The sequence below is a fragment of the Rhea pennata genome, chromosome 5, assembly GCF_028389875.1.
Source record: "Rhea pennata isolate bPtePen1 chromosome 5, bPtePen1.pri, whole genome shotgun sequence".
Taxonomy (NCBI): Eukaryota; Metazoa; Chordata; class Aves; order Rheiformes; family Rheidae; genus Rhea; species Rhea pennata.
The window spans coordinates 54,943,485-54,957,436 of NC_084667.1; the positions used below are offsets into that span (position 1 = coordinate 54,943,485).

At 38.2% G+C, this 13,952-nt stretch overlaps 2 protein-coding genes across 7 annotated transcripts in view; both read left to right on the top strand.

The window, feature by feature from the left end:
* AK7 (adenylate kinase 7) overlaps nt 1-5,788 on the top strand; it is a 28,133-nt gene extending 22,345 nt beyond the window's left edge. For 2 of the 3 annotated variants that reach the window (XM_062576741.1, XM_062576739.1), the window contains 3 exons: nt 1,108-1,328; nt 3,873-4,031; nt 5,509-5,788. In XM_062576741.1, coding sequence (XP_062432725.1) covers nt 1,108-1,328; nt 3,873-4,031; nt 5,509-5,574 — 446 coding nt within the window. In that variant the 3' untranslated portion in view covers nt 5,575-5,788. Of the gene's footprint in view, nt 1-1,107; nt 1,329-3,872; nt 4,032-5,166; nt 5,347-5,508 lie in introns of those variants that run through there. The other variant, XM_062576740.1, reaches the window with a different exon arrangement.
* Nucleotides 5,789-7,201: 1,413 nt separating this feature from the next.
* Nucleotides 7,202-13,952, top strand: part of PAPOLA (poly(A) polymerase alpha) — a 45,360-nt gene continuing 38,609 nt past the window's right edge. For 2 of the 4 annotated variants that reach the window (XM_062576291.1, XM_062576292.1), the window contains exon 1: nt 7,202-7,489. In XM_062576291.1, coding sequence (XP_062432275.1) covers nt 7,482-7,489 — 8 coding nt within the window. In that variant the 5' untranslated portion in view covers nt 7,202-7,481. The remainder of the gene's footprint in view (nt 7,490-13,952) is intronic. The other 2 variants (XM_062576293.1, XM_062576294.1) reach the window with 2 other exon arrangements.

The window sequence follows — 13,952 nt, forward strand, 5'->3', positions numbered from 1 at the left end:
TGTATATATGCAATTAATTATGATTATTGTAACATTTGCATTGAAATCTTACTTGGCCATCTGAGAAAAGACTGCAATCTTTGAGAGCTCAAATTCAATGCAGAAGGAGTTCTAAATACTTTAAATGATTAGAAAATAGTCATTTAAAGTCTTTCTAAGAGCTCATTAGTGCAAAATAGTTTGCAATGTAATTCGTATATCCAGCTGCAGCTAAAATTACAGAAATAGTGGACTGCTTGACATAGAAAATTTAAAATTATTTCTGTACCTTTATATCCCCAGTCCCTTACCATCTTTACCTCTGTATTTTTAATCTTTATGTGCCTCAAATTCCCTCTTTTCTTCCTTTCTACATACATTTTTATACACCTTCTGCCAGACGCCTCTACACTGAATACAAACCTCTGTATGTATTCATAACACATAAGAAGCCCAGAAAGCCCTAGAGACAGTCTCCATTTTTCTGCTTTTGCACGTCTGATGCCCAAACAGCCTTGGAAAGTTAATAGCAAGAAGGAATGAAATGAAAGAGATCTTGCTTAATCCCTATGCCCCTGAACGAAGCTACAGATTTGCTTTATAAGTATAACATAGTAAACGTTTATCTAGAGATAGGTCTACATTAAAAAACAGTGTATGAATAAACTTCGGAGAGTGTGTTGCCAAATTCCGTCAATCTGTTGTGCAACCTGTGGGGCAGAGTGAGTGGGATTCAGAAGCTTATAGTTTCATACATTTGGATGAGCTGACCTAAGACTGGCTGAAGGAACATCTCAGATGCTTTGATGACTGCATTTCCAAGTTTTCAAAACTTAGGCAAGCTACAATTGCTGAGCAAAACAGTTTTAAAAATCACTTAAATACATTTCTCTGCAACATCATCTTGAAAAGAAAAAATGTTTTAGTGGAAACTATTAGACTCACACATTTAAAATTTAATTTTATACAACAAAAAATTGACAGTTATAGACACCTGAAAACAACACCTTGTAATGGAAAATGCAACCAATGTGGACACCATATATTGTTAGGTCTTGGAGTTGCTCAATAATGATCACTGATAATTGACAAATGCCCTGAAATTTTGTCTCTTGTATTGTTTAAAAGATGCAGTCAAACTTGAAGATCCTGAGAACAGAATTATTGTAAAAGAGATCATCAAAGAAATTGGGGAACCTCGGAATTATGGTCTGACAGATGAAGAAAAAGAAAAATTAGAACGCAAAGCAGCTGAGGAACGCCTTGCCAAAGAAGCTGAAGAGGCAGCTGAGCGAGAGCGTAAAGAAGCTGAGGAAAGGGCTGAAAGGAGGGAAAAATGGGAAGAGTGGGTAGGTTAATAGATATTTCTGGGAAACTATTATTATTTGTGTGATACAAAAAATAGAAGCAGAGGGGCTTCCAGCAACCTGTTATGCTTTGAAATATGGCCTATGCTGTTATACTTGGAAAGTATGGCATATTCTGTTTAGTTCTTTATATCATGTTTCAGATTTGGCTCACAATACCTTTGTGGTGAGGCCCTAATTAAAGAACACAATCTTTATTCATATTGTTTGCATGTCCTTATCAGCATATGTTTAGACTAACTTTTCTGATCCTCATTTTCTTATTGCTGTGTCATAGCTCTTTTATTTTAGTATTTATAAATATCTACTATAATTCACTGTAAATTTTTTACAGTGATGACTTTACATAACCAATCTTGTAGTAATTTTTCACTTTGTTCACTTTATTTCTATGGAGTTGGCAAAGTTATCACCCTTATGACTTCACTGAGAAATATTCAGAATGTAGGTATGCACAGTGCTTGAACCTCAGTCTATGAAAGTGGGATAGATCAGTGAAATGTATGGTGTAGTCCTCTTTCTGACAAAGGCTGTATCATCTATTGAGAGGAATGATAAAAAGGAGGAGTTTAAAAGTTTCCGTATAAATTCCATCAGTTAGTCTAGAAAATGCCCTGAAGCATGTAAATGATATTTCATCTGGTATTCCTGGCTTGATCTTTAAATATTTACTATAATAATTTGATGTATTTTCTATATAATTGTCAAATAATGTATAGAAAGTCTAAATTCAAGTAAGAGGTACTTTTGCTCAGATTTCCTTGACATACTCCATCCTCAGTTTTAATGAATTATCTTTAATCATTGAAGATGCCTTTCAAACAAGACTTTTAACTCCACATAGTCTGATCAATATTCCAGGTTGCACTGGAGCTCTCTGCACAGCCTGCAGGAGAAACACTACTAAGAGCTAAGCAGGTTTTTGGTGGCAAATACCTGATGCAGTCTGAAGGATGCTTTTTTTTTTTTTAATACCTTAAGAAATACTTAGTATTTAGGGTAGCTGACTGTATAGGGTTTGCACCTATTACTTTTTTCTTACTTACTTTGCCACATTTAAAGGCATTTTAATTAAACAAAAAAAAAAAAAAAAAAAAAAAAAAAAAAACCCACCACGGTAACTTCTTTGCTCTCAGCCAAAGTCAGGCTACTTCAACAAAAGGCAGCTCTTCTATTGGCTCCTTTTAGAGATATTTAAAACAAACTGATCATTCTGAGGCAGAATTCTTCTCTTACATTTGAATGTGCACACATATCCATGTGGAATTAAAACTCTAAATTTTTTCACTTTTAAGCAAGCTTTTATGTTGCTTTGATGTTGGCTTGTAAAAACAAGAATTACCTTTTCTTTGTTATCTATACTTATTTTCAGCTTCATTCAAGATTATTCAGCTTCATTCAAGAGCATTTCCTGCTCTCCAGAAAGATTGTCTGAAAGGTTAGCAAGAATAGTTAACACATTTTTATCTACATTCAATTCAAAGCCATCTAACTAAGGAAAATAACATGTAGTTTTCTTTCTAATGAAAGCAAACTGCATGTTATCTGAAACTCATGTAGGTATTTAAATAAAATATGTGCTTAAATAGGCAGGTACTTAGGAAATCTAAGCAACTATTCATTTACCTTTGAGACTGTGGATTAGTGACAGTCTCTTGGTAGAGTGACCAAAGAACAGATGATTTATTGAATATCATTCCTGGATTGAATGAATCAGGTAGATCAGTTTTACTGGAACATGGCTTTTATGTCATCCTTGAGTACAGAAGAGCAGCCTTCAGAGTTTTCTTTAGTCTCCTCTGCTTGCTCTATCTATGACTCAGGCTGAATACAATGAGAGAAGAGAGGACAATAAATGTTTGAGCAATCTTCTGGCTAAAACTATTGCAAGTACAGATGCTATTAAGTGCTATTATATAGATAAAAGGCTAACTCAAGGATTTTTTTTTTTTAACTTTCTGCTTTCAGAGTGTAATCATTGTTTTGGATCTGACCAGAATACAAGAATAATTTTAGCTGATGTAAACAGATGTAATTCACTGTCTTTTTAGTGTCTTCCTCTCAAAAACTGACATAAATAAAAGCCTAAAAAAAGGAGAATTTGGAGATATTTTGCAGTTATTTAGGGAACCTAGGCTCTTCTTAGAGTCAACTTTCTCCTACTCCCAGTTCGATGAACCCTCAAGAAATTATCTGCATTTGCAATAACAGTAATTTTTGAAGTGGCACATTTGAAGTATTTTCCAGTTACTTTGCCAAATAGCTTCTGAAAATAGAAGCATGTAAAACAGAATAACATTCCCTTTAGGTGTTTACTAGGTACATTATTGCAGTTTTCATCATGCTCACTTTCCTCAATGCTCCAAATCTAGTAAGGAGTTCATAATTGTGCTGCTAAGTGTAGATTTTCAAGATCTGTCTGTGGTTTCTAACTCCTATTCTCTAGGCCACCATTATCATTTAGTCAAGTCCTATGTGGTGAATATTATACATTTTCTTCTTTATTCTTTTGTTCATTATTTGTAGAACAAACGTCTGGCGGAAGTGAAGAGACAGGAAGAGGAGTTACTGCAGGCCCAGTCCATTCCATTACGAAATTATTTAATGAAGCATGTCATGCCAACACTTATGCAAGGGTTAAATGAATGCTGTAAGATCAGGCCAGATGACCCAGTTGATTTTCTGGTAAGGTGGTTATATATTATTTTTCTTAAATGTATTTGAAGAAGCTTAATGGAAATACTCCCTTAGACCCAAAGAATTTCTGATAACATAAGGACTTAAATTCTTTCTCTCATTTTCATAATGACATTTCATCAATGGTTAGTACCTGAAATTCAGGATAGCAGTAATTACTGTTAAAACCCAAGAATACTGTAGCTACTTTTTATGGGGCATTTTGGCACTTTGTAACAACTAAGGAGATCATTTAGTTTCACCAGGCGGTAACAGGAGAGGAATCACTATTAGAATTGATCCTGGTGTGTATCTCTCTCCTTGCCCTTCTTATGTATCCTGCCAATTCTGCAGTGACAAAGGGGCCTGCAGAAAGAGGGACATCAGTTTCCATGCTGCTTACAGAACTCTAGCCATGACACTACATGTAATCATAATGATGAATAAAAGTTCTTTAATAATCCCTTTCACAATACACAGATAAGCTCAAGAGTAAATTCAGAATTGCAGAGTTATTCAGGTTGCAAGGTACCTCAAGTTTGGTTCAACCTTCTGCTCAGGGTCTACAGTGAATTCAGATACCATTATTATTGTACTGCTATTCTTACTTGATTTCCTAGGAAATGTATTAACAAGCAATCTGTTTTAATGAAAAGAAACACTGGTATTAGCTAAGCAAAAGCTTAAAATGAATGCGTCAGTATTATGTACCATATTAGGCAGGAAGAAATGTTCAATTGTTTTAACATTGTTGATGACTGATGAGTGATAACTACCTGTAGCCGTAGGAGAATGATATCTTCCCTATTAATTGTGTAACTTGTAAGAACTGTATTATCTACAGTTTTGGGTCTAGAAATCAGCCCCTAGGGTACTCCCTCCTAGGATTTTCCATGGAGTGCAAATTGTGTCCTACTAGCCCATGATAGAGATGGAATCACTGCTACCAAGGGGGAGAATGTGGTGGGTAGTTGTGGGGAAACGTTTTCTCTAACACCTGTCAGAGATTACATCTTAGAGCCATTTAATACTTTGTATGATTTTGTTTAAAGTGATGCTATCCACTGTTATTGCTAGTTTGTGTACATTTTAAATCAGGCACTTGTTGAAAATATATGTAACTTTGAAAATCTTCTGTTTATAGGCAGAATATCTCTTCAAGAACAATCCTGAAATCGAATCAGATAAACATTAAATCCTGACAGCTGTAGATACTGTGAAATAGAAAGGCGGAACATTCCTAATACATTTTACCATAATAATACTTAGTTTTTGAAATGTTTTTTGTTTAGGTTTATTATATAATCTTCATTTTTACTTCTCATATTGTGTTATTATGTTGTATTAATTCTTATTCCTAGTACAAGAGCAATTTACTACACATCTTAATACATCATCTGTGCATCTGAATATCATTTATTTATTTGAAATTGTGATCCATAAGAATCCATTATGTCTCCAAATCTTTCTTCCTGGTTTATTTCAGTTACACAATCTAGCTAAGCAGGATATTCTTGCCTTGATCCATAGTGGAAGCAAGCAACTTGACTGAGAAAAAATTTTCTTCCAAAAAAGAAAGGTTGTTTTTACTGAAAATGGAAAAGAATAGAAGAAACAAGTTCTTTTACTTCCTTTGCTCATTAGAAGAGAGGCTTCCATCACTAAGAACATGTTCAGTCCTGCAGTAGTTTCAAGAAAAATAACAAATGAGAATTTTTAACAGGACATCTTCTCTTTGCCCATCAGCTGACAACAAACAAAAGGCCATGCAACAAAGTCCTCTTGTGTTGTACTAATAACTGGCTGGATTAATGTTTTCCTAGTAAAAGTCTACCATCAGTCTTAGGTTTTTGTTTGGTCCATACAAATTGGTGCAATTCTCATGACATTTACTATTTCTTCATCATTCAAGTTTAATGCATGTTTTTCATAGATTCTTGAAGAAGCACCTGCAGTTTCTAGCTTGGTCACAGGTACTTTTCCATATACAGTTTGGCTGCCTTTCCCTTTTCCTATTGATTTCATACAGCTTTCAGAGAAACTGCTGATAAAACTATGCTGACTGAGCTAAAATTGACATCTTATTTCTTGTAAAACAAATATGTAAATACAGTATTTTGCCAAAACAGAAAGCAAGGACTGTTGGGGAGAGGAGGAGGAAAAACAAACAAACAAACAAACAAACAAACAAACCACCTAAAAGAATGGTGACATAAAAACATTTCAATTGTTATTTTTGATATAAGAATTATTAATGCCTTACATGCTTATCCAGACATTTCACTATTTTTACAGAAAACTAACTGTATCTTAGCTGTCTTTACAGTGCCATAGCCATGTCAGTGATGAGAGCCAGGGACAAAACCCAGAACCATCACCTCTTATTGTTTTTTAAAAAATGTGTGCGCGTGTGTGAGGAGTCTACAGCTGCTGTATGTTGCCACACCGTTTATCTTATGAGCCATTTGGAAAATGATTTGTAATTAGTGAGTCTTATTTTTTGATACAACGACAAAAAAGGACTGTTTTTTTTAAAAAAAGGAGACAAAACTTTTTTTTTTTTTTTTTTTTTTTTTGCTGTAATATATTTACTTTCTAAGAAGAGATTTTCTTGCAGAAATATGTAAAGAGCTGGTGATTTTTACCCCTTTAATTTTTCCAAAAGCTATGCCATCGACTGCGGGCAGAGCTTCACAGAACAATTACTACACAAGCAGGCGCTTGCTCTGTGCGGGAGGTGAAAGAGCAAACGCGTCTGAGGGAGGTGAACACGAACGGAGACATGCAAAACCCAGTTCTGCAGCTGGGTGCGAAGCAGCGGGGCCGCCAGGCTGCCCCGGCCCGGGCCGCGGGCTCTCTGGAGAGCTTCTGGCCGCTTTTTGGGTAACGAGGAGTCCCGCTCCCCCCGGCATTGGCCTCCAAGGCGATCAGAGGCGGCGCTCACGCCCCGCAGCCCCCCGGTGCCCGAGCAGGTGTCGAGCCAGGCCTCGCTCCGCCGGCCGCATGCGCCGCCGCGCAGCCGTTAGCGCTTTGTTTTCAAATTCGGGCTCGCTCCCCCAGCCGGAACTACGACTCCCAGGCCGTTCGCCGGCCTCGGGGCCACTGAGCATGCGCGGGCGAGATAGCGTGCGCGGCGTGCGGGGGTGGCCGCGCCGCTGCGTAAGGCCCCCCCCGTTCTAGAACGTTGCTGTGGTAGCGCCCGGGCGCCATGTTAGAAGGCCGGAGGGGAAGAGGAAAGTGAAGCGGCGGCGGCCAGGCCTAGCGAGCGGCTCTGCCTTCCCCCCTGCGGTCCGACCGTGGCCCGGACCATGATCACGATCCCCGCTTCCCGGCGGGAGGAGTGACTGGTCCAGAGGCAGCAGCGGTGGGGGAGGACGAGGAAGAAGAGGAGGAGGAGGGAGAAGGGGAAGACGCGGTGGTGGTGGCGGCGGCGGAGGAGGAGGAGGAGCCGGAGAGACGATGCCGTTGTAAGTTGGAAACCTCGCAGAGTGCCTTAAAAGCCCCTGTCTCGCCGCTATCCTCGTAGCGCCCCGTGCTCCCTCTTCGCTGGGGCCCTTTCTGCTCGCTCTCGCCCTTCCCCCGCTCTCGTGCTTCCCCCTCAGCCCCCGGCCGTGGGCTCTTCCGGTGCCGCAGTGTGAGGGGCTGTGGGGCCGCTGCTCGCCGCCCCGTCCGCCAGCAGCGCCTTTCTTCTCCCCCGCCGCGGCCGCCGCAGGAGATGCTGAGGTGGCTTGTGCGTTATTGTTGCTGTCGCTTTCTCCCTCGCGGCCTTCTAGCCGCAGGCGTGGGGGGCCGCGCGTCCGCGGCGCGGGTGTCCGTATTGACGGAGCAGGGGCAGACTTAGACCCAGCGCGAACTCGGACCGTTTCAAGCGGGAAGGTGCCGCATATCTGTCCTCTTCTTGCTTACCACCTGGCCGCTAAAGACGAAACTTTTTTGTTTGTTTTCTCTCCTCTCAAAGATGCCGCCAAACCCGCTCCCCCAGTTGCTGTGCGAGCGGCTTTTCCTCGTTGCGTGGGGGGAGAGGCGCGGGGGCCTGTTCTCACGTGTGGTCCGAGTTGAGCCCGCTGCCCTTGCAAAATTCAGCCAGTCCTCGGCGGCCCCGAAATGCCAGGCCGCTCGGTGGACCTCGCTGCCAGCCCGTGCGAGGAGCGCCCCCTGGCCGGTAGTAACGAATGGCGGGCCGTCGTTCCCCCCACCGCCCTTCCCGCCGGCGAGCCGGGGGGCTTTTCCCTCGAAAAAGTAGGCCGTGTCGTTTTGACCTGCTGTCTTGTAACCGCTCTCGTAGTCTTGAGTGGCGGAGCAGGACGTAACTTCATCTCCGTTTCTTCGATGGTCGCTTTTTTATTCCTAACGTATTGAAGGCCCAGGTTCAGACATCAGCACTTCCCAATCACTCAGTTCCCTAGTTCATAATGTTTATACTTTAGCTTAAACTAAGTCGAGAAAAACAGCGATGGGCAGGTGGTTAAGTGACTCTTAGAATAACAACATGTCTTATTCCTAGGCCTCTTGGGGTATTGAAGGAGAAATACAAAAACTTAGAGTTACTGCATTAGCTATAGTTCTAAATACAGAGGGTTTATGTAAAGAACAGCCCTCTTTTCCTGTTGTGCTTGTTGAGTCTAAAAACACTTCTGTGTTAGTTGTGGTGCAGATGAGACAAACTTAGCTGAGCAAGTTTATGGTGGGGGAAATAAAGAGTGGGTGAATGCAGAAGGAAAAATAGTTATGCTGAGGCTTGTGTAACCAGATGGTAGTGTCTTTATAGATAAGTTTTGCTGCTGTTCATTATAACAATGAAAAATTCCCAGAACCTTAACTATGAAGTTGGCTAGGCTTTTTTGCTTCAGGAAAATGGGAGGGTGTTTATACTTTCTGTTTTCATTCTTGTTTATTTTGTTTTAACTACACAAGCATTTGGTATTTATTAATAATGCTTCAAACTTGGACTGCTTTTAATGAATGAATTAGACTAGTATTTGCCTTCAACTTTGAAGAGCTTAACAATGACATTTTTCCTACTGTAGGAATTCATAATAAACTTTAAAAACTAATAATATTACTTAAATGTGTTGACACTATTCTAAAGTATTACTTTTTTCAGCATAAACACTAATTAACAACGATAGTTATACAAAAAGTTATTTTAGTGAGGAGAAGGGTAAAGTTTTCTCACATTCTGCATTTGTTGTATTTTTTGTGCATTTGTGGGGTGTTTGACTTCATATTACTCAGTCAAGGCTTCAAAGTAAGCATTTTAATGCTACTAACATTTATTCCTTGTCTGTGAAGCAGTACCTCTGATTTGTTATTTAATGTTTAGAATATTTGAGAACTTAAGAAGTTCTTTTCTGGCTTCCTTCCACTTGATGCCTTTAGATGTTAATCTTCTTGCTGAAGGATAGAACAATCTTACTCATGTTGTCATTGCCACAACTTTCAGGATACATCAAAATATATCTGTGCTTTTCCTCCCTAGTCTTTTGGGGGAGCCTTTAGACTTCATTTTTAGGGTGGTGTCTACAATTAATGGGTCTACTCAGAGCTCATCTTTCATGCAACCAGAGATGAGATCACTCTTTACTTCAAAAGCATTATTTCAGAGTTCTCAAGAAGCAGTTCTGTGTTTCAAGATTAGCAGTTCTCATGCTGCAGGGTGTGCGTATGTTTCTTAGCAGTATGGTACAAAACTATAAAAACAAGGACACCTTATTTATTTATTTATTTATTACAAGGCACTTAAGTAGCAAGAGAATAGACTTGAGTTCTGATGATGCTGATAACTGGTATTTGCCTAAGAATTTTAATCTTACTCAAATTCCTATAATACTAACATTTTTAATATTACAATTTTCAGTAATTTCATATGAAAAGGTAGCAGCTGCTTAAACAATTAAAAGTTGAAGAATTCCTTTAAAAATCTTACTGGAAATGAAGGTAGATATTCTCTCTATTATAAAAGTATACTCCCATCAATGAGGCTTACTAAGCTGTTAATATGTTTCAGTTAAGGCTACACTGTATGCAGAAAGGTGAAGCTCAGTGAAGCAGCAGCTATGTTTTTGTGAATTGATGATGTACTTATTTTGTGTAACCTAGGCCTTCTGACCCTCTGTGTAGAGAAATAACAATGAGAGTCTGTTTCTTGTTAAATTAGTAATAATAATATGCAGCTTGTCAGCTGAACTTCTGTATTTGCTGAAATCACTGCAAAAGACTTTTCTTTATCAAAAGTGAAGGAATATGAAAGAGTCATGTATCTGAACTGTTAAAACTGCCATAAGTGCTATAAAAGTTTAAGTATTGTTAGTATTGATTACTTTCAAATTAGATTTTTGGTTTGTTGTTAATAAAGTTTCTAAAGCTTTACTGTAGACAGTTTTATTTCCATTTGGAGGTAATGCTTTGGTATTTTTAATTGAGCTTTGTTTTAGACAAATACAAAAATCATTGCTGCCTTTTAATTGCTGCCTTTTAATTAGTGATTGTTAATTTGTATGTCAGAAGAAAGATAAGGCTAAACATGAGACTGGGAGTGAATTAAGTGCATGTTTCTGAACAAACTGAGCTCAGATTTTTATAGACTATGTTTTGGAAATAAATGTATTGAAGGAATTAAATATATTCATAACTCTGCAAAGAAAACAATCCTACTTCAGAATAACTTAACTTAAAGGGATAACTTCATTAATCAAGAAGAAAATAAAGTAAAAATCTGTACTGAGGATTAACTTTTGAGAGGTAGTACAAAGGAATTGCACTTCAAGTATGTAATTTCTGCAGTAGCTTTCTGTCTGCTAATGTCACTGTAAAAAAAGACCGAGTTGATGCTTGTTAGCATGGAGGCACTGAAAAGAACTTGTAAAACCCAAATATTTGCTGAGCAAATTTCACCTCTGAAGCAAATCAGTCTGTTTGCAATAAAATGCTTCGTTTGATTTCTAGTTCTGTTTGATATTGTTTTGAAACCTCTACTTTTCTTAAATTGCTTCTATGAGATATTTTGTCTCCAAAATAGTTGTAGACCTTATTTTGGTTCAAGTACTGCAGAGTTCAGAAAAAGTTTCTGCTACTTAAACTTGAGCAACTTCTTTTGAAGCTTGCAGGAATGTTGTTTGCAAGATTGTTGTGAATGGTGTGTGTCTCTGGACAGGCTGTTTTCACTTCTATATTGTGCAAACTGTCCCAAACGAGTTCTCTCCCAGAGAGAACTTAAGAGTGAAAGGTTAATTGAATCTATATGAAAGTTCTTCTTTCCAATTCCTTTTCTTCCATATTTCTGTTGCCTGTCATTGCTTCAATGATCCATATTCAAATCTTCATTTTTTTTGGGGGGGGGGGATATCTTTAACATCTCATTCTGAAAGCTTCTTCATAGATGATCTAAATGATCCAGCAGTTTTCTACTAGTTGTTCAAACTTCCTGTTCAGGAAGGAAGACTGGGATGTCTTAACCACCTAAAATAACATTTCCCTCTAATTTGCACAAACCTAATTCAGATTTTATGTCTATATTTCTTTCGTATGGGGTGAGGGCATCACAATTAAGCCAGAAACTTTCACCTTTATACAAAACGGCCAAACTCAATCCTTATTGGAAGATGTAAAAATACAGACAAGATGCTTCTTCTGAAATCAAACATAGTACAGCTTGAGCTATGTGAATTTAGCTCTAATTGATCAACTAGATGGTGTGATTACCAGTTTTACCTCGGGGATCTGACTTGGATATCTCAGACCAGTAAATTGGAAAGACAGGATTTATTGATGTGGTCAATCAAGGCAAATGTGTAGTCACTTCCCTTTGAAGGAGTGTACATGCCTGGAAACTGTAGAGCCTCTTACCTGTCTCTTTTCTTCCTTGGTTAGAGTGTGGTGCTAATAATGCCAGAGTCGTGGGTTCGATCCCTGTATGGGCCAATCTTTTGAGAGTTGGACTAGATGATCTCCAGAGGTCCCTTCCAACCTTACCAATTCTATGATACTATGATAATATTCCCCTTTTGTACTCCGTTATGAAACGGCTTTACCAGTGACTATATTGCCACAGTTTACTCTTAAATCAGTGTGTACTGATTACCATATTAAAAGGTATTCCTTACCGAATACCTTTTCCTTACCAAAGAATAAGAAAAGAAAAAGGTCTTTTAGTTGCTGTCAATATAAATATTGCACATGAAACCCTAGTCTGTTCTATATGAAAAGTTACATTATAGGTGCATTTCATTAAGAATTGAAATTAATTCATGTTTGAGGATGAAATTTTGGATCATAATATTTCAGAATTAAGCCACGGTAGCTGTTACCCAGTTTGCAGATGGTTTAAACCATGAGCCTGTGCTCTTCAGTTGTTAAGGATAAATCTAAGCAACAACAATAGCACATTAAATTTAACTGTACTTCTTTTTTTTTGCAACTTCTGTTTTACTCTGGGCTATTAGTAGATAGCTCATATTCACAGGGGAGAAATTAAAGATCTTAATGCATGTATTTGGATGACTAGAACCAAACAGGGGAGAGGGGAAGAGCCCAAACTATTTCTTATTCTTCTTCGTGATATATATGTTTTTTCTTAAAAGCCCACTCTAGTCTAAAAATAATAAAGAAAAGGTTTAAGCATGCTTTGAGTTGCCTGTCAAACTCTGACAAGGTCTACTAAAACTGTCACTGCTGCTGTTAGGATCGACTAATTGGGATGGGACTTTTTGTTGCTGTTTAATGTTCTTTGCTTTTTGTTAATGCTTATCTACAACGACTAACAAATTTTACGTACTCCTCCTTTCTCTCTCATCCTCCTCTCCCTCCTTTTTTTAGGGATTTGACTTCTCTATCTTTTTAGCTATAAAGCTAGTGTCAACAGTTACCTGTTGGTTCCTTCTGAGTAAATTTGGTAATTTAAACCAAGGAATTCCAAAGGTAGTATCATGATACGTTGCAGGTAAAAGCTAAAATGTCCACATGCCCTTTCAATAAGAGAGATTTTGGAATAGAGGGTGATCTTTATGGTTTCGTAAACAAGTAAACTATCAGAATTTTGTTTGTGATCATCATTGTTTTCTGTCTAAAATGTAAGATGTAACTGCAACATTAAAGGTGGAAGGTGAAATACAATGTTAGTTTTAAGTGATAATTTTTATTTTTCATTTTAAAAGCAGGTAGCAAAAGCTGTACTTCTCCTTGGCTTTAGATGAAACTGCAAGGGAAGGGATATACTTGTAAATGTTTGCTATGCAGTAATTTTGAAAATTTACTGCCACTTAAATGCATCGATAATGATTGCTTATCACTAGTTAGTTTTCTCCTTAAGTGAGTTTAATATAAATTCTATGTGCCTAGTACCATTATTTTTCTAACTTAACAAAGGCATTCTTGAAGTAGCTTGTAGTGTGCTAAGTAGAACTTAGAATAGGCTAGACTTCAGTGGATGTAAACATTTGAGCTTCAATTTAAATATTTTTAACCTAAAATGTATTAGTATTGAAAAGGATGTAGGTAATGTTGAAATGTAGGTTTCACTGCATCAGCTGGACTTCTGACATCTTCTAAAAAGCAGCTATCCTGAGAACGTTACATATTGTTCTGCAGAAATGTCCTTATTTAGTGTTTCTCAGAGATAAAAACATTAATGATTAGAGAAAAATGCTACATAGTATATTTTATGGAGGACAGATTCACAGCTAAACAGCTGGGGGGGGGAAAAAGAGATCTCCCCCCCCCCCCCCCCCCAACCTTTTAGAGGAGTGCCTACAAATACTGGGGTTTGTTTTGGGGAGTTTGATAAGAACATAAATCTGTCTAAAAGAGCTTGTGTGACAAATACTAATCTATATGCTGCCTAGATGCAAGTAGCTTATCCAGTTTGAAAACAAAAAAGTAGGGTTAGCGCTGCCTAGATTTGTATGTGAACTTATGATTTATGTTTCTGCTCTG